This window comes from Protopterus annectens, chromosome 1.part1, assembly GCF_019279795.1.
Source record: "Protopterus annectens isolate FY-2018-M chromosome 1.part1, PAN1.0, whole genome shotgun sequence".
Lineage (NCBI taxonomy): Eukaryota > Metazoa > Chordata > Ceratodontiformes > Protopteridae > Protopterus > Protopterus annectens.
The window spans coordinates 1,217,936,732-1,217,963,277 of NC_056726.1; the positions used below are offsets into that span (position 1 = coordinate 1,217,936,732).

Consider the following 26,546-nt stretch of genomic DNA (forward strand, 5'->3'; position numbering starts at 1 on the left):
AATGCTCCCTCATGGAATGCAGAGTCTCCGAAAATGAAAAATCCTCAGGAGGAGAAGCTGAAGGAGTAGAATCATCCACATCAGAATCAGAATAAGGAGGGTACTCCTGCAAGTCGTCAGCAAGTCGTCAGCCGAAGACTCAGAAGCCTCCGAGCATTGCTCAAAACTCTCAAACTCAGGTTCCACCCTAGGCCTCTTATCAGGAGGGGCATAGAACCCTTATCATAGTAATCAAATCCTCTGCCATTTTAAGCATATGTTTCTTAGGCAAAGACCCTGAAGCACTAGGAGAAACCCCCACTGAAGCAAAACTTGGCCTGCCCCTCAAAGAAGCCTTGGAAACAGAAGGGGAGGCTCTAACCACCTTAGGAAGAGAGGGAAGAACAGCCACCTGAGAAGCCCCCTCAGCCTGGCCTACTTCCTGAGAGGATACATCCTGTAACAGTAAAGTCTCTCCCTGAGACTCCAAAGAAACACCTGGCAAAACCTCCGGCTCCACTGAGCCCTCTAAAGAACCGACGTCTGGGACTGTCGGTTCTTCCACTCTAGGCTTTGCAGCTTTGTCCTTGCGTTTTTTAGCCGAAGCCGGCGTCGGAGCATCCGACGGCATTTTATAATTACAACGCTTCCCAAACACTAACCTGGCACAGTCTAACCTTCTCTTAATAGTGCGTTTGTTAAATCTAGCACAAGAGCGGCATCCAACAACGTCGTGCTCAGGCCCTAAACAAGGTATACACAAAGTATGGTAATCCCTATGAGGTATCTGTTTCCCACAAGAAATACAGTTATTCACTTTTTCTGACATCCGGTTAAATACTGAGGCAAGAAAAACCAAAATATTCCCCAACGGGTACTTAGCCAACTTTGATTCGGTCTGAAACTCTGGCTTCAGAAACTTTCAGAACGCCAACCTGCACTCGCAAAATTGCTTCTGCATCGGACCATGCGGCAAAAAAGACTGAGGATATGACGTCGGTCATGCGCATTAGTACCCTGACGTACTGACGTCAGTCTAATGCGCCGTGACCGACGTCAGCCATATACTTTGGTATTCGGGCCGACTGGACAGCGGACTACCCAATAGTTAGGACTGCAGCAATGTGGAATGAAGAACATCTTAAGATACTGTGCTACAGCCAGGTAACAAAACAGAGAATATCAGGAGCTCCTGAACTAAATGTGTTTTTCTTATAAAGGGGCCATAAGAAAGGCAGAATACGTTCATAAAAGAGAGAACATATTGGGGGTTAACCGCATGTTGGGATGAACACCTAAATGATATAAATACACAAACCTCCTGGGCAAGGCTATGCGAGCCGGGGATTCTACACAGCACTCTGCCACTGCAGACAAATGGGCATTACTGCAGCTTTCTCAGAGACAATGAAGTCAATTTCTGTCACTAAAATCAATTTCCAGTAATGCTGTTGCACAAATTACCCCAAAGTCATGTCTGAAAGCAATCAAAAAAGCAATGAAAAGTAAAGATTTAAGCTTTTGAAATACAGTATATGCATGACACAGCAAACAAAACGTAATTTAATCTCATCATTGAAAAACATGAGGAAAAGTTCAACCAATGCATTTTTTTAAACAATGTACGTCAGGACACAAAATGTACATGGAGTCTTTTTGAATACATTTTCTGTTGGGCCTCATCCACTAAACTTCTGTCTTCTGCAGTCCACAGTTCAAGGAAGTGCTACTTAAGATTTCAAGGTATGCATCCAGACCTGCCTACATATTACTTGCTGAATTATGGCTATATCTGAAATATGCAACCTGGCTTGGTATTTCAGAAAGTGATAGATGGTTTATTGAAGTCTTATCCCTCCACAAAGGAAGACAAATGAATTCAGAGGTACATTCAGTGTATTAACAAAGCACCAGTTCATACAGCATCAATACCCTGGCTAACACTAAAATGACAAAGTGCTACTTAGAACCAATGCAGAAAGAAAATGAAAGGACATGGCACAATCCATACTGAGCCAATCTTGAGTGCAGCTTTCACAGTATCATGAACTGTACATTACAACATTAACATATAGCACTGCAATTAACATATGAAATCTAAATGAAACATTTATATAAACATTATGTTTAAAGTTATTAGCAAACTAGTATACTATAAAAATAAATGTATAATGACCTGTCTTACAGTAGTGACTTAAAAGAAAATGGACAGTGTTTTTTTAATTTTAATTTAACCTCAAACACGTTTGAAGATAAAATGCATAATCTGAAGATCATACGTTATGTGAAAAACACACACATATAACTCTGTACATACATGTGTGTGCATTACATAAATGCTGCATGTGTGCGAGTGTGTACAGAAAACATGTGGTACATCCACACACAATCTACCCCAAGGACATGCTTTACTTCAAGCTTACGTGTGTAAGCACACAAGTGCATACATGTACTTGGTTATGGATTTCTAAAATATGCAAAATGCCTAAAATTATCACTTATGCATTTCAACTAAGTTGGTAGTAGTGCTGGTTTCTAACCACATGTTTTTTTCTACAGCTAAATTAATCATTTTAATATACTTCACATTGTTCCAGTTTTGACAAAAAAACTTTTTGATGTAGTTCCACTTGATATATCCCACTTATTACTAAACATTCTGCAGCTTTTTCTTTTGGTAGAGAAAATTCATGTCAACAAGTTAAAGCCACTGTGAGAAACTGCTTCAGTGTGCAACTTGTTCTGGCTCTTTTTCCCCCTCCAGTTACTGGTCTTTAATAAAACCAATGTACATGTTTCTATGGCTTCCTTTAAATGGTAAGACCATAATAAGGTGCTTTTTCAAGGGCCCAGAAAAACTCAGACTCTGGCACTTAATGAAAAGGAAAAGGTCATCTGTATCACTACAAAACAAGTGCAAGGAAAAATGTTAATCCTCCACATGGCTGCAAAGCTTTGGCAAATCTGCTGAAGGCTACACCTAGTCTTGGAGTACAACTCAGTTCTGCTTTCTCTGAAACAAATTACTGCTAGCCTATTACTAAGGCAGGACAACTATTCCACTAACACTTCTAACAAATACAGTGACTTGGCACCATCTGTCTGTAGTCCTGCCATTAATATAACTCAGTACATGCCACCACTATAAAGCTGAAACACATAACTCCTGTATCAACAGTTCATGAAAGCCTGATGACTCAAACATGCAGACACTCAACCCTAAACAGTGATTTCCATATAGCACTTGAGACTACATGACTGTAGACATTAGTGTTTCAGTTGCATGTGATTACTGCCTCATCTGAAACAGGCACTCAAAGCATTTGCTAAAAAAGTAAAATTACAGCTTATGATATTACTTAACCTATTAAAAAAAAAAGATGGTTAAACTTTTTGTCTGGCAAATCCATGCCCAAATCCCCCATTTTTATGTTCCTGTAGCTTTCTTTCACTGTGTTACTAGCTTCAAGGTTTTGGAACAAATGAGGGAGGACTGAAAGGGTACGTCCATCTGCAGTTTTGCATGGGTTAATGCCATATAGTCTCCTGTAGTTGGAACTAACCACTCACTTCTCTTGAAGAGCACAACTTTGTTTCTGCCACATCCCAGTCTGTCAGTCTGTATAGAGTTCAAAAAGCTTTCGAAGGCAGTATGCCAAAGCAGTCATAGCAATCACATTGTGTAGCCTCTTCCTTGAGGTATCATCCCTGCGAACCAAGACAACTGGAGCGGAGGTCCTCAGTGTGCTCAAGGGGAGTCGAGAAAGTTCACAAGCATTATACTCTACCTGATACTTGCAGCAGGGATCTGGTTCCCAAGAGACTTTGTAGAGGGTTGCACAAACAATGCTGACCATGCCAGTGGGAAGCCCCAGCCAGCAGGAATAGTCTGTGGGTAAGGTGAAAGGGGAAAGCAAGCACATAGTTCCCGTTAGGATAGCTGTGCGATGGAGGCAGTTCCCCACGGAGATCCAGCGAGCTGTTTCATCCCCGAGCCGGGCTGGTTCTATAACAATATAGCGGTACTGGTGCTCTAGGGCAGATTCTAACTCATACTCAAATTGCTCATGTGTAAGCTCTCCATCATACACTTCATGGATAATGTAGCAGTCCAATGGAGACACGGAGCTTCTGTAAATAAAACAGAATGCATTTTAAATCTATTAACATATCCATGCACTTTAGTAATTTTATTACAAGTCAAAGGAAAAAACATAACTTACTAAACTTTCACGCAACAGAATTTCTGAATACTTAATTCTAATGTGGTAACCATGTAATAACTACACAAGTACACACAATCTTTCTGTAAAACAGTCCACACAGCTCGGATGTACAAAAACACAAACCATTATATGCAATGGTCAAGGAAGGAAGTGTGTGAGTGAGTGTGAGAGAGAGTGAGTGCGAGTGAGAGAGTGAGTGCGAGTGAGAGAGTGTGCGAGTGAGAGAGAGTGCGAGTGAGAGAGTGCGAGTGAGAGAGAGTGAGAGAGAGAGTGAGAGTGAGAGTGCGAGTGAGAGAGTGCGAGTGAGAGAGTGCGAGAGAGTGAGAGAGTGAGAGAGTGCGAGAGTGAGAGAGAGTGCGAGAGAGAGTGCGAGTGAGAGTGAGAGAGTGAGAGAGAGAGTGAGAGAGTGAGAGAGAGAGTGAGAGAGTGCGAGTGAGAGAGTGAGAGAGAGAGAGAGAGAGCGAGTGAGAGAGAGAGAGTGCGAGTGAGAGAGAGAGAGTGCGAGTGAGAGAGAGAGAGTGCGAGTGAGAGAGAGAGAGTGCGAGTGAGAGAGAGAGAGTGCGAGTGAGAGAGAGAGAGTGAGCGAGAGAGAGCGAGTGCGAGTGCGAGAGAGAGAGAGTGCGAGTGAGAGAGAGCGAGAGAGAGAGAGTGCGAGTGAGAGAGAGTGCGAGAGAGAGAGAGAGAGAGTGCGAGTGAGAGAGTGCGAGTGTGAGCACATATCTATGTAGAAAACACCAAGTGGTGACCCTGATCCAGGGAACAAGCCAGACTTGTTGGTCACACAAAGAGGGGATTGTTGGGTATGGCTGGAATACAAAAGGGAGACTAAAAGAAATATCAGTTAATTGCTGTAGGGACCACACAGTCACTCTCTCAGGAATGGGAGGTCAAAGGAATACCATTCCATCAAAGGACACACATGCTCACACATACACCTATAGCCAATGTAGCACTGCTTTAGAATGTGGGAGGAAAATCAGACTTTTGGTGAACACAGAAAAAACTGCAAACTTCATACAGAGAGCACCCTAGCCTAGAGGAAAGCTACATAGCTATGTGCTACTCTTGCATACATATTTCATATAGAAGTCCACATGCAAAATAAGACTACTTATATAACTAGCACCGTTTGTTCAAATGATACCTAGTGATTTGTGACAATTTTGAATATTTTTGGTTTCATAGAAATATTTTACTTTACAACGGTCTGTAGATCAGCTGACTTACCCGCTAATCACAAATAAGCAAATAAAAGAAGACTATAGCAATTCATGAATGAAGCAGCTTCAAAGATGAAAAATCACACAACATTTAGGACCTAAAATGAAACAGAAGACAGGGACAGTAAACAAAATAAATCAGAACAAAACAGGACAAAGTCTTCAAGTTCCAACATGTAGTCAGATGAAGCCTTGGTGCACCTGGAAACAAAAGTAAAGATAGTACAGGTAAAATATGGACAGCATTCATGAAGGAAAAAATGGGATACCTACAAAGAATAACCAAGTAGTAGTAGTGCCTCTGAGTTAATTCCACTCAGCTTAATGGAAGGGAGAATCAAGAAAGGTGCATAATGCAGTTTTACCAAATTATTTCAGAAAACCATCAGAACTTGACAAATCACTGCCCTTTTCTTGAGTTTTTCAATCTCTTTCCTTCTTCCATTTCTTTTGTCTTGCCCATGCCAATACCACTGTCCTCCACCTGTAACTGTTCTAATCTCAGCCACCATTCAACTTTATTCTTTTTACTGAACATCATTCTCAGTTTCTTTTAATTAGCCTCCACAACGGTCTATCCACTACCCTCACTTTCCATCTTTTCAAGTTGCTATTATCCAGTTACAACTACATCTCATCTTCTTCCACCACTTCTCTTCCACTCCCAAGCACCCACGGCCTAAACAGAAAAACTGTGGAATCATACCTTCCCCTTCTATCTCAAAACTCCACGTCTTTCCTCAAACAAGGAGCATTTCAACATAATAACAGTTAGCCCTGCCTTGTACGTCCTACATCTCCAGTTCTTACTTTCCTGGGTGAAGCCCTTTAGATGCACCATCTTGTGCAGAATTCTTGAAACTTCAAAATTCCTCAAAATCTTCCATACCTTTTCTCATCATCTCTCCTTCACCATACCTACATTTTTGACAGCAGCTTTTCCCTTTCATCATCCACAATCTCCATGAATCAATATATCCGCTTTCCTTTCCTTGACCCAATCAATTCCCTAAGCATGCAACAGCCTTCAAACTTCACTATTATACTATCCTCTCTTCCTCCTCCACTTAACAATAAGCTCATCTTCAAACACTGCCAAAATACATTTTATCTCCAAATTGCATCTACCACTTCTTTGCTCAAAGGACTTCGCCACCTTTCAATAATCTTCCATTAGTTACCTAAAATATCTTAACCCCATCTTGCTATGTAGCGTTTTCCAGCCTCTCGACAAAGTATTCATACAAAACCTCAGCACACCTATTTTCTCTGCCTGTACTTTTTTACCCCCACCATTCTCCAGGTCTTCACTATCAGTTTCTGCTCGCTCTCCTACTTGACATTAATTACCCCTTTTCTCTCACATTCAAAATCAAAAATGGTAACACATGCACACACTCTAAAATAGGTCTTGTTCCATCTTTGCTGTTCCCATTCTACCTGACCAGTCTTCTTCATCAATAATAAAAGGTCTCGTCTGGACTTTTCTACTCTCTCATCCCCTCTTTTAATAGGTAAATACAGCTTTACAGAATTATGTTTTGGACAAATCTGTTTGATCACAGGATTGGCACTTAGAGAAAGTTAACATCTTCAAACTACATAATCTTGTCTTTTTCTACCCTTTAAGATTCAGAGCTATATTTTCATTCAATCATTCTCTTCCTCTTGTTCAACCATAAACATCTGGGAGAACCACCCTCAACCCACAGCAGCTCTAATCCTACACTATATAATAAGGTGTACATTTGTTTAAATAATTTAAGCATATAGTCTAATTCAGAGTCCTATATGTATGTCACATGGTCTAATTTCCTGTATCCTCAGCCAAGTATGAAAGTAAAGCTAATGTAGCTGGCACTACAAATTCACGTCTCCTCCTTTATTTGTATTTTCAAGTAAGTGTTGAGTGATGTTATACGGGATCTCAAATAAGTGGTATAGCTACTGCTTCTAAGAAAGGACTCTATGAAGGGGCAATTTGTTTTGGAAACGGATACTATGGACCCAGAAATTTGAAAATTCCCAAATGCAACTAGTTCATCTCAGACATGAAAAGATGCACTGTAATACATTTCTGTATGTTGCAAGGGGAGACCTTATGGTCATGGCAGACAAAAAACAATGCATGATGAGACAGAAGTTTCAGAATTACTGAATCTGTCAATTGTACTTCATGAAAACAGTCTCATAGGAAATATCAAAGCTTATATTAAAGAATGACCCTAAAAGATTGTCAGTCTTTGGAGTTACAGGACTCATTAGCCCACAATAGAATGATGCTCATCAAAAACAATCAAATGAGCCAGATTACTGACAGACGCTGATTTAACATTAAAGCAAGTATGTGCAGGAGAGAAATAACTTCACAGTTTAAAGACCTTACAGAGGAATCAGAAAGTACAGCTGTGTACATTTACCATAAATGTAGATGTTCGTGTGTATTCACTGCTGCAGTCCTAACCAATGGGTTATCCGGCTCCCAGTAGCCCTCGATCGGCCAGAACACCAAAGGCAAGTAAAAATGTCTGCTGTCTGTTGTAAAGGACGTCAGGGCGTCCGATACAAAAGGAGGCAGCCGACGTCACTTCCTCAGTCTTTCTAGAAGCCCCCAGAAAACGAGGCTTAAACCAAAATTAGCCTGTACCTTAGGAAAAGAGAAAAAGGGACGAAGGCAAGGAAAGCAGGACTGCAACAGTGAATACACTCGTACATCTACATTTATGGTAAGTGTACACAACTGTACTATGTTCATCGTGTTTCACTGTTGCAGTCCTAACCAATGGGTTGATTACCAAAGCCCAAAGAAAAGGTAGGAGGAACCAACAGAATCAAGGATTGGAAATAATGCCCTGCAGAACAGCAGTGGCAAACCCTGCCCTGGCTCTTGAAAACAAAGGCAAATTATAATGCTTTGTGAAAGTGTGAACAGAAGACCATGTGGCAGCCTCCAAAATGTCTTTAGTAGGGACACCACTTAAAAAGGCTGCAGAAGTGGTAGCTGCTCTAGTTGAGTGGGTCCTAACCCCTTGAGGAGGAACCTTGCCATGAAAGGAATAACAAAAAGTAATACAATGAGCAATCCATTTAGAAATGGTTTGCTTAGAAATAACCTTGCCCTGGGCTCCAGGGGCAAAGCTGACCAATAGCTGATTTCCAAAGGTCTTTAGTCCTGTCCAGGTAAAACCTGAGCTGTATATGCACATCAAGAGAATGTAGGATCCCTTCACCTCTATTTCGAGGATTTGGAAAGAAGGTAGGAAGGTGTATGGATTGATTAGGAGTCAGGCTAGAAACCACCTTAGGCATAAAAGAGGGGTTGGTTCTCAGAGAGACCCTATCGGTATGGAAAATAAGAAAAGGCTCCACAGCCATCAAAGCATGCAGCTCCGAAACCATCCTTGCTGAAGTTATAGCCAAGAGGAAGGCAGTCTTCCACGAGAGAAACTTAAAATCTGCAGTGGCAGCTGGCTCAAAAGGCGGAAGAGTGAGTTTCTATAGAACAAAATTAAGACCCCAGGCTGGAGTAGGCGCCCTTCTGGGAGGTTTTAAGTTGCAAGCACCTCTAAGAAACATTTTCATCAGAGGATGAGAGAAAATGGGTTGTTCAAATGAACAATGAGCAGAAATGGCTGAAGCATGGATCTTGACAGAGGAAAAAGAAGGACCACCCTGAAGCAAATCAGCCAGGTATTCCAGGATCAGAGGAAGGGTAGGCTGAGAAGAAGATTACCCCTCTAGCCTGCATCCAATGAGAGAAACTTTACCATTTGCCAGCATAAGACTTCCTAGTGCTAGCCTCCTGGCCACCCTCAGCATGGCAACCACCTGCTGGGAAAGGGAAGAAGAAAAGGATGGAGTCATACAATGAGCCGTGCTGCCAAATGGAGGAAGTGAAGATGAGGATGTAGAATGTTTCCCCCTTCCTGAACCAAAAGATCTGGCTTCAGAGGAAGATGCCAAGGAGGAAATTGAGAGAGACTGCGAAGCAGTGGATACCAATGCTGTCTGGGCCAGTCTGGAGCTATAAGAATAGTCCTCGGTCGTTCATCCCTGATCTTCAATAATACTCTGGGAAGACGAGGAAGAGGAGGGAAGGCATAAACTGACAACATCGTCCAAGGGAAGGACAGAGTATCCACTTTCCAGGCTCTGCTGTGATGCTGTCTGGTGCAAAAAAGAGGTAGAAGATGGTTGTCTGGAGAGGAGGAGAGATCCACTGGAGTGCCCCAACGTTGAATGATGCTGTAAAAAACTGCTCTGTTCAGCTGCCACTCATGAGGATCCAGGGTCTGTCTGCTCAACTGGACTGCCAAAACACTGAGCCTTCCTGGAAGAAACTGAGCTAGGAGATGCAGGCCCAAGGATGCAGCTATGGACCAAAGACGTATGCTCTGTCTGCACAGGAGGTAAGAATGAGTCCCTCCCTGCTTGTTGATGTACCACATGTCTGTGGTGTTGTCTGTCCTGACAAGCAGGGTCCCTGGAGACAGAAGATGCTTGAAAGCTAGTAAGGCCTGCTGGACTGCCATCAACTCCTTTAAATTTATGTGTAGGTGCATCGGCTGGGCATTCCAACTTCCCTGTATGCATCTGCCATCCAGGTGAGCTCCCCAGGCGTAGTCCGATGCGTCTGTGGTAAGAACATGAGTGGCCAGGGGTGGGCGAAAAGGCATGCCTTTGTTCTGTAAAGACAGGCTGTTGCCCACCATAGAAACTCTGTTCGCAGACATGGAAGCAGAGGAATTATCACATCCAGGTTCTGTGTGTGTTGACACCAAGTGTTCTTGAGGCACCGTTGCAATTTCTTCACATGCAGTTTTGCATATGGAATCATGAGAATGCAAGAGGCCATGAATCTCAGAGCTTGCAGGGAGCTGGGACAGGCTTGCCAAGTCCTTGAAGTAAACTGAAAGAGTTGTCTGCTTCTCCTGGGTGAGATATCATCTGGGCAGCTGTGTTCAGACTCGCTCCCAGGAATGTTATCTGTTTGGATGGCACCATTTTTTTTTTCACACTGAGTGTGTAAACCCAGGGAAGAGAGAAGAGTCTTTACAAATTCTACATCCTTTAACAGCTGTTCCTGAGAATGCGCTTGAATTAGACAGTCATCCAAGTATGGATAAATGTGAATTTTCCTTTGCCTGCAAAAAGCAATGACTGGAGCCAGGCACTCTGCGAAAACTCTGGGAGCAGTAGATAAGCCAAAGGGCAGTGCAGAGAATTGATAATGTTGCTTGCCCAGCCTGAAACACTTTCTCTGATAAGGATGTGCAGGATAAGCTTCTTTGAGATCCAACGTTACCAGCCAGGAATCCTTTTCTAACATTGGCAGCAACTGATGCAGAGCGAGCATTCTGAACTTTGGAATTATCAAGAAAGAGTTCAGGATGGATAGATCTAGGATAGGACACCAGGTACCTTTGTTTTTTGGAACTAAGAAAAATATGGAATAGAAACCCTGGCCTACCTGCTGAGCAGGAACGGATTCTATCGCTCCCAGATGTAACAGACACAAAATCTGCTTTTCTACTTCTGCCCTCTGGTTTGCAGGAGTGTCCAGAAATCCTTTGGGTAATGGAAAGGTGTGGAAAGAAAACTTGTGCCCTAGGGATACAGTACAGAGTACCCATTTGTTGTCCATGATGGTGGCCCAGACATTTGTAAAAAGGGCCAAACTTCCCCCTAAAGGACTCTCCTGGCAGGCAAGAACAGGCAGATGTTGGACAGTCATTGATAATGTTTAGATTGAGAAGCAGGCTGAGAACTTCCCGCCTTAGAAGAGGAAGCCTGCCAACGCTTAGACCTTTGAGAGGTAGCCACCTGTCCCCTAGAAGATCTGTAACCTCTAGTCCTAGAACAACTCTGTCTGCTGGTATCAGGGAATGTCCAACTCTTAGAAGGGTAATTCCTGCTAAAGTGAGGAGGCTTAACTTGCAGAAAGTCTAACTGTCTGCATAGACTTGGCCTTGTCTTCCAACTTCTTGAGCACTTCCTCTGCTTTGCTGCCAAAAAGACTGTCCCTATGCAAAGGTACATCTAAAAGCTTAGCCTTAACAGGCTCTGGTAGGGGCTGCTCCCTGAGCCAAGCATGTCTTCTAATAACAGAGCCAGTAGCTGTAGCCCTACAGGAGGCTTCTAGAATGTCAAAACCACAATATAATGAATGTTTATTGACTAAACTGGCAGAATTCAGCAAATCCTGCATATCCTTACTCTCCGCCAACTGAAGCACACCTGCTATCCTAGACTTAATAGCTTCCAAGGTGTGCTGCTGGTACTTCAGCATATGAAAAAGACAATTAGTAGACCTAATAGCAAGAGTGGCAGAGGTATAAACCTTTTTACCCCACCTACCTAGGTTCCTAGATTCCCTGTCAGAAGGAACAGGATTTTTAGTAACAGTGGCCTTAACTCCTTTAAGGCCTTGAGAAATAACCTCTGGATCAGCCAACTGATTCCTGAAAAGAAACAAATGAGAATCAGGGACTCTATAGTACCTGTCAGGTTTCCTCGGAGCAGGAGGAACCGAATTTGGAGTCAAGGAATTTTCCAGAAAAACATCATCAACCACGTCTAACACAGGCGAATAGCCAAAGGCTTATGCTGAGGCAAATCCAAAAACTCCCTAATCCTTTTCTTAGAAAGGGGATAATCCTGACTTTCCCATTTAAAATGTTGCCTGAGAGTATTTAAAGTATCACCAAAAGAGAAATCTGGAGGAGAAACAGAAGGGATGGACTCCTCTGCGTCTGAATCCTCAAAAGGAGAGAAAGCTTGAGAAACTTCAGCAACAGAAATGCTAGAAGTATCAGAACCTGAAAAGGACAAAGCCTCAGGAGAGACATCCCTACCTCTTTTTGAAGGAGGAGGCCGTGAACCCCTAATAAGAGTCAAAAGGTCATCACCCATTTTAACCATTTGAGAATGAGGGGAACGAGGAAACTGGAGCCTGCTTCTTCACAGGCTTACGACTGGAAGATTTACCTGCAAATCTAAAGAACTCGGGAGGCCTGACAACCGCCGAAGTTGCAGCCTAAGCTGTCGGTATGTGCTTGCTGTCTGAATGAAGAATGGAGGCCTCAGACACCAGAGTCACCTTTACGGCTCTGGATCCAGCTGAAATCAGCAAACAGGTGGAAGGTCAGAAAGCAAGATGAAAGCCAGAGGCCTGGGGGCCTCTGAAATGGTCTCAACAGAGGCCTGCGGTTGAAAATCTGCTGGCTCCAGGGGCTGCAAAGGTGCCTCACTGGCTACCACACGACTGACTACCAACCTAACATCATCCAAGGACTTAACCTTTGGACGCCTGTCGTGGTCCTTACCTTTACACTTTTTGGGGATATCTGAAGCCTGAAGACCAGCAGACGCCATACTGACAAACTTAGGCAAAACTCCAAAATGCTTAGCTAAAAGCTTAGCCAGACGATGAATAGTACGCGGATTAAAGGAAGCACAAAGATCACAATTAGGAACGTCGTGGTCAAGGCCTAAACAAATAATACAACAGGAATGAAAATATCTATGGGGAATTTGCTTTCCACAGGCAAGACGATTATTAACCTTTTCTGACATTCGTTAAGGCAAGAAAAGAGGATCCCAATGGGATACTTAGCTGTAGTTGACTTCAACTTTGTTGTCGGAAACAAAAAAGGTAAACTGCCGACCGGCACTCGTGCAAGAAATGTTTCTGCTTCGGGCTCCGTGGCAAGGAAGACTGAGGAAGTGATGTCGGCCGCCTCCTTTTGTATCGGACGCCCGGACGTCCTTTACAACTGACAGCCAATGTCATTTTTACTTACCTTTGGTATTCTGGCCAATCGAGGGCTACCGGGAGCCGGATAACCCACTGGTTAGGACTGCAACAGTGAAACACAATGAACATCTGTGCAGTTGCTTGCAAAACAGAAATTTTGAAAATAAAATTGACAAACCTGAGAAACCTACCAACATAATGAAACAAATGAAGGAAATATGAAGGTGTTGCTGATCAATGCTAGGCACCTGAACAATAAAGTCCTACAAGCCCTTCTCACCCTGGAAGAGGGTTGCCACCTTCCATTGCGGCTAAAACCAGACCAAAGCCACATCCCTTGCACCATCTGTAACCCCACCCATTTCTGCCCCTCTCATGCACACTTTCTGCCCATTTTGTGATGTCATCACAATGTCAGCTGATGGGGGAATGTCCCCTTTTTTCTGTTCCCGATGCCTTTTTTTCCTGCCAATTTACTTTGCTTCGCAGTTAAGAAGCACAGTAAATCCACCAATTTAACAAACTCAGATAGTCTGCTTCCTTTTTTAAAGCAGAATACTGGAGTTTGCACAAAGTTTGCCGGACTACCAGACAATCCGTTCGATTTCTGGATAGTTTGGGGGGAAAAAAAGGATAGGTGGCAACCCTACCCTAGAAGGCACCAACATCTGTGTAGTGACTGAGACATAGTTTAAAACAGCAAAGAGCACTCCCGCTCTGCAAAGTATAATGCCTTCCAAATGCTTAAACCAGCTACTTCACACGAGGGGGAAAAAAGGTGGAAGTCTATCAGTCAACATTCAGAAGAGACATAACATCTGGTAAAGAAGCATGATGCACTAGAGCTTCTTAATGTCCAAATAACTACCAGAATTGTCCATAATCATATATTAGCTAGCAACAAACTTCCTCTATGACAAAGCCACAACATTTATCTACATGAACTAGAATCACTCACTATTAAAAAAAGCATGAGTTTTCCTAGCTGATCTAAACTACACAACTACAGATTAGGAAACCTACACCACCACTGGTGGTGTACAAGCACAGAGATTCCTGGGCTTTGTCAATACAAACACACTTAAACAGTAAGTCAGAATACCCACTGGGGTAACATCTTGGATCTTGTCCTTATAATAAGAGAGCATCTTATACCATCCCTTGTGCATCTTCATCACTTGCTAGGTCTGACCATAAAGGAGTCACCTTTGAAAGAGAACTGAAATCAGAGAACCCCTCCACCAAAGGTACATTTAGACATTTCTTTAAGGTAAATTACGTGCTCCTAAGTGATACAATCCCAACTAAACCTAGACAACGCCACTGAATTTGTAGAAATGTACACCATCACACTATGCCAGCAAGTAACAGCTGCAGAGATGCAGCTGTACTCCGAAGGAACAAGTGCAGGGCAAAACCCAGAAGCAAACCCACGTGGCATAATCCTAATATCAAAAAGCTTTATAATAAAAGGAAAAGAATTTTGACCAAAAGTAAGAAACGTAATTTCCCAGAATATTAGAGCTAGTCACTGAAACAACCAACCGAAGCAAAATTTGAGGTTAAAATAGCTACCCATGCCAAAGCCAATCAAAAGGCATTTTTAGTTATGTTTGCAATCTCAAAAGTACAATGCAGCAATAAGCTGACCCAATTGTAAACAATGTTACCAACCCTGAGGCTCAAGATATAGTAAACCAAATGGCTGATAAATTTAGCTCTAACCTTACCCCTCTCCTCACTGTCTGTCCCTCAAGACATATTTGAAACTGGCTCATCTCCAGGTATCACACACAACTAAGCCGTAAAAGTGCTATCAAAAGCTAAAAATACTGAACCAATGGGTCCTGACAAAAGATGTATTTTAAATAGCATGAAGCAAGATTTAGCCACATCCTTAACAAAAACTGTTCAATCTCAGCCTCCGTACAGGTTTTGTACCAAGTGAATGCAGAACAGCTACAATTATTCCCCTGCATAAGGGAGGGCCTTCCACAGATCCTGGAAAATAAAGACCAATAAAGTTTGACCAGCCTCAAATGTAAAGCCAAGCCATGGAAAGACTTGCAATGGAATCTATAAATCAGGACACAGGGAACCTCCAAACACTAGACCCATCTCTGTTTGAAGATGTCAAAGGCAGGCTATACTTAATCAACCTGGTGGACATTTTTTTGAAAAGGTCACCAAAGCAATGGATGAACGTAAAATGGTACACACACTGCATACCTTGACCTGGCGTAAGATTATGAGACAATGCCCCAGTCAGGCATCATAAAAAAAAGCTAACTAAATCCCCTATATCACTTGCAGGATTGCAAACTAGCCCACAGATAGGGGAATGCCCCTGTTTCATCTGCATCCTAACAAAGAGAACAGTGGAGTCCCCAGGGTTCAGTGCTGGGACCTCTCCTGTTTGGCATCCACTCTTCTGAAGTCAACACTACTATTTCACTTTTATGCCAAAATCAAAAAAACATCAAAATATTACTTTCTTTGGCACACGGAGCTTAAAATAATCACTATTTCTGAAACAAACTAGTGCCTCGACTTATACCTTCTAGGTTCATAAGACATTTAAAATACCAAACCATATATATGTTAAATAAACTTAATCACAACAATAATTAATTCAACAATTATTCAATCCCTGGCACAATTTTAAACTAAGCTAGAAACATACAAAGGAACAAAACAAAACAAGGGAAGAAAATGTTACTATCCATACTACAACATATATCAACTGAGTCTGAAGCTTTTAATTACACTATGACCATCATTTAATGGAAGAATTTATGTCGGACTTAAGGTACAATGTACAGAAGGAAGTGAAACATTCAACCAATGTTTTGCTGCTACAACAGTATTTATTACATGAAATCATTCTTAAAGGACTTACGGTGACTAACACTCTTTCACTTCTGAGGATCAGCTGTTGGGAACAGATTGCTCAAGTGTTCCTTAGATTTCATTAGTGTGCTAGTGGAGTACGACAAACATCAAATAAAACTGTTAAGTGTTAAATTAAACCTATTTGGCTCCAAACCTATTTTATCAAATTAATTTAGTGAAAAATTGGATGAGCAAATTTAAAAAAGATCCGCTGTTACAATAGTTTAACAGGACTTAACACATAAAACTTCCCAGAAATTCCACAGGGACAAGAGAGATTTGAGGAAACAGTTTGGTTTCCATGCAACAAACTTACGTGACTACATCAGTAGTAGCAGCAGCAGCAGGACAGTAAAGCTAAGAACGATGGTGGTTATTGGAATATTAGAAGACTATATATTTAGAAATGTGGAGAGGGCCAGCAATGTGCTTTTGTGGAGCAGAATGATGAGATTAAGAATAAGAGTGACGAAAGATGGTGGAGAAGTGGACACTGGGACTAGTTATCAAGACAGAGCGGGAATCTTTTAAAACCTGTACTACTGCTGTATTTGGGGATGTGCAAATTAAATAAAGGACTAAAAGTTTATTCCTACTGTCAGAATTTTTCTTCCTGAAATTTTGATGGACCTTTAGCTGTTACTACCAAAGTTGCAACAGAAATATTTTTCTGAGGAAGGTAATAATGTAAATGTTGATGAAACCTGGTTAGATCAAACTGCATGATATTTGAATTTTAAAAGTCAAAAGAAATATCACCCTTTATTCATAAGGCAGCATTCATTTTTTATATCTAAGGATGATAATTGTATATGATAAATATTCTAAATATGTAGTTAAACATTTAACAAAGGAGGAATGGGCTGGTTAAACCTGCTGATAAGGGGGTAACAGCTGTAATGCAGGATGAGTTTTATAAAATAATGCGCTATAAATTACTAGATAATGTTTCAGAGTATTAGGTGTTGAGTGGTAATCCATTACAGGACACTCAAAATAGGATTATTTTGTTAAGTGACAATTTAGCTGAAGGGGTATATTATCTGGAAAACTAGGGGAATATTTTAGTGGTAAATAATCCTCGTAGTCTCTTGTTTTATGCACTGGCCAAAGTACACAAGAACATGGACAATCCCCCAGGTAGACCTACAGTCTCAAAGGTGTGGGGTCCATTGGAAAGGGCAGTTAAGTATTATGTGATGCAACTACCTTCGTACATCAAGAGACTCAACATATTTAAGGGGGATTAAAAATGCATCATGGCAAGAAAATTATTTGTTGGTAACAGTAGATGCTAATAGTAGTAGTAGATAGTAGATGTGATGAACACATCAACTCCACTATAAAGTCTGTTAACAAAAAAACTTGGTACCCTCTATAGAATCAAAGCCTTCCTTACCCCTTCTGCAAAGAAAACTATTGCCCAAACCCACCTAATTTCTACCCTTTTCTATGCCTGTGTTATATATACTAACCTTTCCAAAAATAACCTCTCAAAACTCTCCACCTGTTATAATAGCATAGCTAGATACATCACAAGCTCCCCCTTTAAAACTCACCACTGCCTTAACCTCATACAACTAGGATGGCTAGAATTGAAAAACCATATACTCTGTCAACAATTACTTATTACTCAAAAGATCCTACACCACCCTAACAACACACCTATCCTCACTAATCTAATTACACCCTATACAAATCTATCCACACTCCGCTCTGCTAATAAGCTTCTAGTTTCCTCAAATAAAGCTAATAACAAAGCTGGGGATTCACTCTTCGCAAACACTGCAGGAAAAATCTGGAACCAGCTTCCCTCAGAATTATCTACCCTTGCTTCTACTTCTCTTTTTAAAAAACATCTTAAAGAACATCTAAAAACTCACTGGCTTTGTCCATGCACTAATCCAGACTGAGATTTGTCTTTACTCTTTTACTTACCCCTTTTCCCTACTCCTTTAACCCAAGTCTCCAAAACAAGTTACTTCTCTTTCTTTGAATGATGAGAATAACACTTGTGTTCTCTTCCCTACCTGAGACTTGCTCATACCTTCTACTGTGTATTGTATAATTAGTTGTTAGAATTTCTACTAAACCTGCTATAATTCAAAATGTATTATTATTACTCTTTTTAGACAAATTCTACTCTGTACTGTAGTCATGTATGTTTCTATAAATTGTTAACTGTTGTAGTTCAAAAATGTATCATTATTACTCCTTTTAAGGCTAATATTAGACTGTAATGTAATCCTTTATGTTTCTATACATTGTTAACTTTGTCATTGTTCATGCTTGGAGCTTTTCTCCCCGGGCCTCTACTGAAAATGGACATATATCCAGCTAGACTAGCCCGGTTAACAAATGTAAAATAAATAATAAATAATAGTTTGTATACTTCAAATGATCATGAGTTTGGTTTAACAGCTGTTGCTCATTACTTGTCAAATACTGATAGGTTGCACAGTATATACTGGATTAGATTTTTTCTTTAAAGAATAGTTTCTTTTTTGACAGAAAATTATATAAACAGCTTAGAGGTGCAGCAATGGGGGTGGGGGGGTAAGTTTGCTCCCGGTTATGCCACTTTATGTATGGGTAGGTTTGAATATTTTTTTGTGTGGGGATCCATATTTGGCAAATAATGTTCTCTTTTATACATGTTATATGGATTTTGTTTTTGTCAAGAGTCTCAAGGAAGCATTTAACAACTTTATGTTCTTCAAATATTTTGGCTTGTCCATGTTTGACATTCAGAAGGACAAGATCCATTAATGAGATGTATCGATATATATTAATAATGAATTTCATTCGACTTTATACAGAAAAGATATTTTGGCCAATACTTTTCGGTTTGCTTCTAGTGCCCATTCATTGCATCAGTCCCTTCCATACGGGGAATTTTTTTTAGAGCCACATCACTTAGCTTGGAAAATACCACGTTTTAGAAAGTAGCTGTGGAAATAGTTGATAAGACTGTTGGCGAGGGGCTATACGTGTGATCTTTTAGTTTCGATATGGCACAAAGTTGAAGGACTTACCCGCAAGATGCACAAAGAGAGAATCAGTAAAATTATGAATAAGAAAGCTACATTCTTTGTAACCCATTATACCCTCATTATTATAGGGGTGGTGCATATTCTTAAACACTGGTTTATAGAGAACATATGATGAAATATGGGGGAATGTAAAGCTCAATGTTTCATAAAATTCATCTAGTATTGGCAGTTATATGGGGATGAAATAGGAGTCTTTAGTAAAGGATGCACGGTTTTGTTGGTGTATGGGAAGAGATGAGAGCTGGGTCTGTTCGCACCCCTCTGAAAGCCTCGGAACTGTGAGGCACCACAGAAAAAACCCTCATATCTTCCTGAATAGTGTGTCCCAAATAAGGCTTTGGATGTATGCCAAATAAGGCTTTGGATCATTGTGTACCTGAGTGTTCCAGCAACATTCTATCTGTTCGCACCCCTCTGAAAGCCTCGGAACTGTGAGGAACCACAGAAAAACCCCTCATATCTTCCTGAATAGTGTGTCCCAAATAAGGCTTTGGATGTATGTATTCACATTAACTGCTCGTTGTTATTTGTATGTCAATTCATCTAAGCTAAAGTTCTTATATCATCTAGTCCAGACCACCTGAGCAGGCAGATCAACCAGCAGCCAGCCCCCCCCTTCTGCCTTCAGCTTGTACCTCCACAGTCTTAGCCCCTGTTTTGCTTATTCCTTCTCTTTCCCCTCCCTGCCCCCCTCTCCACTAAATAAAGCAGTACCATACCATATGTTGCCACCAGGTGGCGCTTCAAACCCCATTCCCTGCACATTACTTTTTCTCCTAAGCAGTCTCTGTTCCTGTGAAAATAATAGCCTCTCCAGTGTTATTTTCCTATTCCATCTCTGTAAACTTACTGAGGATACCCTCCATTCTACTCTGTTCTTAGTCTTTTATATAGTCATTTACCACCTTATCTCCAGCCCCAGGCACCCTATTAGCGACCTACAGTTAACTATTCTACCTTTCTTCCTTACTATTCTCTGCATACTCTCCTCCTTTTTCCAGCCTTCACACTTACCTGTTGCCTGTCTTTCATTTTACCTGATTGTCTTATTCCACATTCTGCTCTTTTGTCTCTATTACTCTGCTTTTCCTGATAGCTTCCCTACCCCTTACTTTCCTCCCTCATCCTGTTTCCCTATAGCTACATTTTACTGCCGCTGTAGCTGTTCCCCTATGTACTTTTTCTTCATTGTCTGAAGTTACCTCATTATCCCTTCTATTCTTCTTCTGCCCTTTTGCACTAGCTCCTCCTATTACTCAGTCACAGCTTTCTTTCCTTATCTCTCACCCTCTTACCTCTCTCGCGTTTCTTTTTCTACTTTCCCGCTAATCTCTTACTCCTCCCCCTGCACCCCTACCCCCTTCTACACCTTATAAATATACCCCTACCTATGATGCCGCCATCTTTCTTTTTCCTCCCCTCACCTGGCTGCTCCTGTTGCTGGATCTAGTAAGTGTGTTTTCCATTTGTTTGTATTGTTCTGTTTTACTTGTGAGATACATTCTCTAAGTTAACCCGACTGGCTACTTGTCATTTTACCTGTACTGTTAAAGATTTTTACGATAGCGCCTTACAAGCGCTTGAAGCTGCTTTTAGTAGTGACTGTTTTTGTTATGTACTTGGAATGTACGAACTTAATTATCGATTTAACCCCCCAGCTAGCCTAGCTTTGGAGGTACTTCCTGACTAAAGTTAGTGACTGTTTTCTATTGCCTATCATAGTCGTTCCAGTGTTGGTACTCCCGCCATTAACCTTACCTGCAAATCTCTAGCTAGTCTGTTAATTAGCCGCTTAAGCTTTAAACGATTGTGCTTACATAGCGTCTGTCCTCGCTGATAACTGTACATACTTTTTATTTCGTTTGGCGTTTTAAGCGTTTTTGAAGCATTGAAATTGGCGCCTAAGCTTTAAATGCTAGTGCTTTCAGAGTGCCTACACTCGCAGATAGCTGTACCTATTTTTATTTCTTTTTTGTACATTTGGACTGGCGTCTTGATGCGTTTTGATGCATTTTACTTTGTGCTTAAGCATTAAATGTTAAGGCTTACAAAGCGCCGTACTCGCTGACAGCTATATCTATTTTTACACATGACATGGCGTTTTGAACACTACTCCGCCTAATAGACTCCTTGTTTGCCTCGTATAATGTTCAATGTTCGAACACTGCCTGTAGCGACCCACTGCTAATGTGTTCGTGTTCTGAAACTATCTTTAGCAGCAAGTCCCCCTCTTTGCTTAGCATACAATTATCTGTTGTGAAATATATATTAGTAAACTGTACAACATTTTATCACTATTATACTAAATGTAAATGACGTACATTCAAGACTGCATTTTTCATGCTTGCTGTGAATTTATGTTAACAATGCTAGAGTGACTACTTAAACATGCTAGCATCTGCAAATATTAATTCTCTCCTGTGTGTTAAGGAGATCTTGATAAAGTTATTGATACTTTGTATTACTAAATGTCCTCCTGTTGTAAATTGCTACATTTCAGTCTGCTAGTTTAAATGCTATTTAGTTAAATGGTGGTCAGAAATACTTAACTGTGATTGTATGACTAAATTTTCAAACTGTACCTTTCTTCTTTCAAGCCCTCTACCTTCCCTTTCTCCCTAAATCATTTTTTTCTCTTTTTATTTTATCAGCATTGTGTACCTGAGTGTTCCAGCAACATTCTATCTGTTCGCACCCCTCTGAAAGCCTCGGAACTGTGAGGCACCACAGAAAAACCCCTCATATCTTCCTGAATAGTGTGTCCCAAATAAGGCTTTGGATGTATGCCAAATAAGGCTTTGGATGTATGTATTCACATTAACTGCTCGTTGTTATTTGTATGTCAATTCATCTAAGCTAAAGTTCTTATAATATCTAGTCCAGACCACCTGAGCAGGCAGATCAGCCAGCAGCCAACCCCCCCCCACTTCTGCCTTCAGCTTGTACCTCCACAGTCTTAGCCCCGGTTTTGCTTATTCCTTCTCTTTCCCCTCCCTGCCCCCCTCTCCACTAAATAAAGCAGTACCATACCATACGTTGCCACCAGGTGGCACTTCAAACCCCATTCTCTGCACATTACTTTTTCTCCTAAGCAGTCTCTGTTCCTGTGAAAATAATAGCCTCTCCAGTGTTATTTTCCTATTCCATCTCTGTAAACTTACTGAGGATACCCTCCATTCTACTCTGTTCTTAGTCTTTTATATAGTCATTTACCACCTTATCTCCAGCCCCAGGCACCCTATCAGCGACCTACAGTCAACTATTCTACCTTTCTTCCTTACTATTCTCTGCATACTCTCCTCCTTTTTCCAGCCTTCACACTTACCTGTTGCCTGTCTTTCATTTTACCCGATTGTCTTATTCTACATTCTGCTCTTTTGTCTCTACCCGCTCCGTTCGCCCTGTGGGCTCACTCCGCTCCCCTACCCCCAATTCCCACCCACCCCCAGTACCTCTACATTTATACCCATATAGACACACCTACTTCCTCTGCTCCTACCAAACTCCACCCCTTCCTTTTTACCTACCAAACTCCACCCCTTCCTCTTCCTATCCCCTCCTCCAGTCATACTACCCACATCTCATTTCCCCACCTCCTCTCTCAACCCTCACATTGCTTATCAAAACTCTAACATGTCCATAACAATTCCATCCCTTTCTATCCAACTACTACTCTTTCTTAACCTCACCCTCATCTACCATCTCACCCAGCCTTACCTCTTCAATCACACCCTACTCCTACATACAACCTACCCTCTCCACACATCACATACCTACTATACCTACTCCATCTCTCCTGAACTTTATCCCATTAATCACTTCCTATGGTTTCATTACAAACCAATCCCTTCTCATTATACATGTATACACACTTTCCACCACATATCCTCCACTAATCCTTTAACCCACATCCCTCAACCAAAACAACTCAAATACCTCTACTATTTAACTCAACTCCTAACTTCCATACTTTTATCCGGTGATATACACCCCAACCCAGGCCCAAACCTCTCCTCCTCAAATTCTAAATCCATCCTATTTGCATCCCTTAACGCACAAAGCATAGCTAACAAAATTCCAAATCTACATTCCTGGTTATTTCACAACAAACCAGACATCCTAGCCATTTCTGAAACCTGGCTAAAACCACATATAAAAGATTCAGAGATAGTACCACCTAACTACTCAATCATCAGATCAGACAGAACCCATAAAAAGGGAGGTGGTGTAGCCCTACTCTACTCATCCTCCCTATGTATAACTCCCTATAACAAAGCCATCCCCCAGTTCTACAAAGCAGAATTAATACTGGCTCTTCTCCAGCTGAACAAACACAAATACATATACATTGTCTCTCTTTACATTCCCCCAGGAGACAATATACCAATTCTCGAAGAAATCCTCTCCTGGCTCTCAGCTAACATTAAAAATGAAATTATAATCATGGAAGATACCAATATTAACTGGTCCTCCATTCAGTCCCCCTCTCACTCCCTTAACATCAACCTATATAACTACTGTCAACTCATCAACTCCATTACTAGACCATACAAAGACTTCACCAGTGGCAACACCCTAAATTGGATTCTAGTCTCCCACCCTCACTACTATCCAGATAGCGGAACATTACCTGACTCCCTCAGTGACCACCTTCCTATCTTCACTAGACGTCTTCCTTCTCCCTTACAACTCACTCATAATTACATTACTTCCCGCTGCCATAAAAACTTCAACCCAGAAGCCTTCTGCAATTCCCTAAAATCACTTAACTGGTACCCCTTAAAAACTCTACCCCTTGATGATGCAATCATTCACTTTAATACCACATTCCCAAACCTTCTAGATACTCATGCTCCTTCAAAAACCACATTCCCAAACCTTCTAGATACTCATGCTCCTTCAAAAACCAAAAGAATAAAAAAACAATCCACCCCCTGGTTAACTGCATACACCCTAACCTCCATGTGACTTAGAGACAAAGCCTGGACACAATATCAAAAGAACAAATCTATATCTTCCCTCAATGAATACAAAACTCTTCGTAACTCAGTTAAAAAACTTATCTCTACAGACCGTCGTAACTACTTCACCCGACTCCAAACAAATCACAAAACTAACCCTCAAAAATTCTGGCGGGATATAACTATGCTCCTAAAACCCGGAACCACAGAAAACCCTATCCCCTGCCCAAATGTAGATGACACAGATCTTGCTACCCAATTCAATTCCTTCTTCATAGACTCCATCACCAAACTTACCTCCTCTTTCTCAAATAACATTCCTTCTCCTACCTCCACTTCTCCTCACTCTTCTCGCACCTCTCCTCTTGCTTCTCCCCCTCCAACTTCTCCCACTTCTCCCCCTCCAACTTCTCCCACCCCTCTTCATGCTTCTCCCCCTCCAAACTTACCTCCTCTTTCTCAAATAACATTCCTTCTCCTACCTCCACTTCTCCTCACTCTTCTCGCACCTCTCCTCTTGCTTCTCCCCCTCCAACTTCTCCCACTTCTCCCCCTCCAACTTCTCCCACCCCTCTTCATGCTTCTCCCCCTCCAACTTCCCCCACTCACACCACACCCCCACCTTTCTCCTTAACTCCTATTCCTACATCCACCATATATAAACTCCTGAAACAACTAAAACCATGCACCAATGCCCCAGATAACATTCCCTTATATTACCTTAGCATAGCTGTAGAAGCCATTGCCCTCCCTATCAGCATACTAATTAACTGCTATATCCAAGAAAGTACTGTTCCTCAAATCTGGAAAAAAGCTTACATCATTCCCCTACACAAAGGTGGTAACAATAACAACATTACCAATTTCCATCCCATAGCCATCCTGTCTCCCCTTTCAAAAGTTCTAGAAAAATGTATCCATCTACAGCTCCTAACAATCTATTAACTCCCACACAGCACGGATTCAGACCCCATCATAGCACCATGACCGCTCTCCTATACTTCCTTGAAACACTGAATAAAGCAAGAGACTCTGGCTTCACTGTATCTACCATCCTACTTGATCTCTCTAAAGCCTTCGACACTCTCTCTCATAACCTACTTCTTACTAAGCTATCTAACCTAAACCTTACCCCCTCTTCCCTACATTGGTTTACTAGCTATCTCTCTAATAGGCAACAAGCCGTCAAATGGAAAAAAGCCACCTCCTCCTTCCTCAACACCCCTACAGGTGTTCCATAAGGTTCTATTTTAGGTCCGCTCCTCTTCAATATCTTTATTAATGACTTCTACCACTCTATCCCCCTTGCAAACATTATTCAATATGCAGACGACCCCACAATCATTTGTGCTTCCTCATCTATCCCAGCTCTTCTAAAACTCACCCAAGACTCTTTCACCACCACAGAACAATGGATGAAAGACAACCATCTTGCACTCAATGCTGCTAAGACTAAACTTATGATATTTACCCCCTCCAAAACAAATTACTTTGATAGATCTCTATTCACTTTGATATATCTCTATTCACTATCACCAGCCAAAACAACACATCTCTTGAGCTGGTATCTGAAGCCAAACTACTGGGTGGCCAAATTGATGACAAGCTCAAATTCAACTCCCATCTGCTACTAAATATAAAGAAAACTCATCAAAAACTGGGCATGCTCTACCGTCACAATCGGTTCCTCACCTCAACTACCAAAATTACTCTCTCTACCACATTTCTCCTTCCCTCCCTTCTCTATGGTGCCCCTCTTCTTACAAACCTACAATCTTCTCTGAAAACCAAGCTGTCCTCTTGTTACAATAAAATAGCCAGATTCGCCACCAGTAACAAATTATCCACCCATCACTGTGAACCTCTCTTCCAACTCAACTGGCTAGAGCTTCCTAACTACCTCTCCTACACTCAGCTCAGCTATGCACATAAACTCATTTTCCAGCCATCCCTCTGTCCCTCTCTCTCATCTACCTTCAAAATGCAAACTCAAAGACTTCTAAGATCTAATAATCAAAACTTCATTGAAGTTTACAGACCCTTACACCCTCCTGGACAAAACCTCCTGTCCTTCTCACTAGCACGCCTATGGAACTCCCTTCCCCCCTGCATTCAAACCATTACCAACCTACCATCCTTTGAAAAATCCCTACACTCTCATCTAAAATCCTCTTGGGAATGCTCCTGTACACATCCCTCATAACCTACTCGCTACTCCCAACACTTCTCCTCTTTTCCTTTTTCTCAAAACCTAACCAGCAAATTCATGCTGGCTTCTAGCATACAACTCCTTATTTGTACCCTGCAATCTTACAATGTTTTTCTTTAATTTCTCATGTAAACTGTGTGTGTAACATAACCTTTGTATAATCTGTATGTGGACTATAATCTTTGTATTATCTGTATGTGGAGCTTTTCTCCCCAGGACTCCATTGAAAATGGGTTCTTTAGGCCCAATG

At 41.5% G+C, this 26,546-nt stretch overlaps 1 protein-coding gene across 1 annotated transcript in view; it reads right to left on the bottom strand.

The window, feature by feature from the left end:
* Positions 1–1,790: 1,790 nt before the first annotated feature.
* The window catches only part of LOC122809333 (transmembrane protein 11-A, mitochondrial-like), a 186,389-nt gene continuing 161,633 nt past the window's right edge, over positions 1,791–26,546 (bottom strand). The window contains exon 2 of the mRNA XM_044080741.1: positions 1,791–4,110. Coding sequence (XP_043936676.1) covers positions 3,594–4,110 — 517 coding nt within the window. The 3' untranslated portion in view covers positions 1,791–3,593. The remainder of the gene's footprint in view (positions 4,111–26,546) is intronic.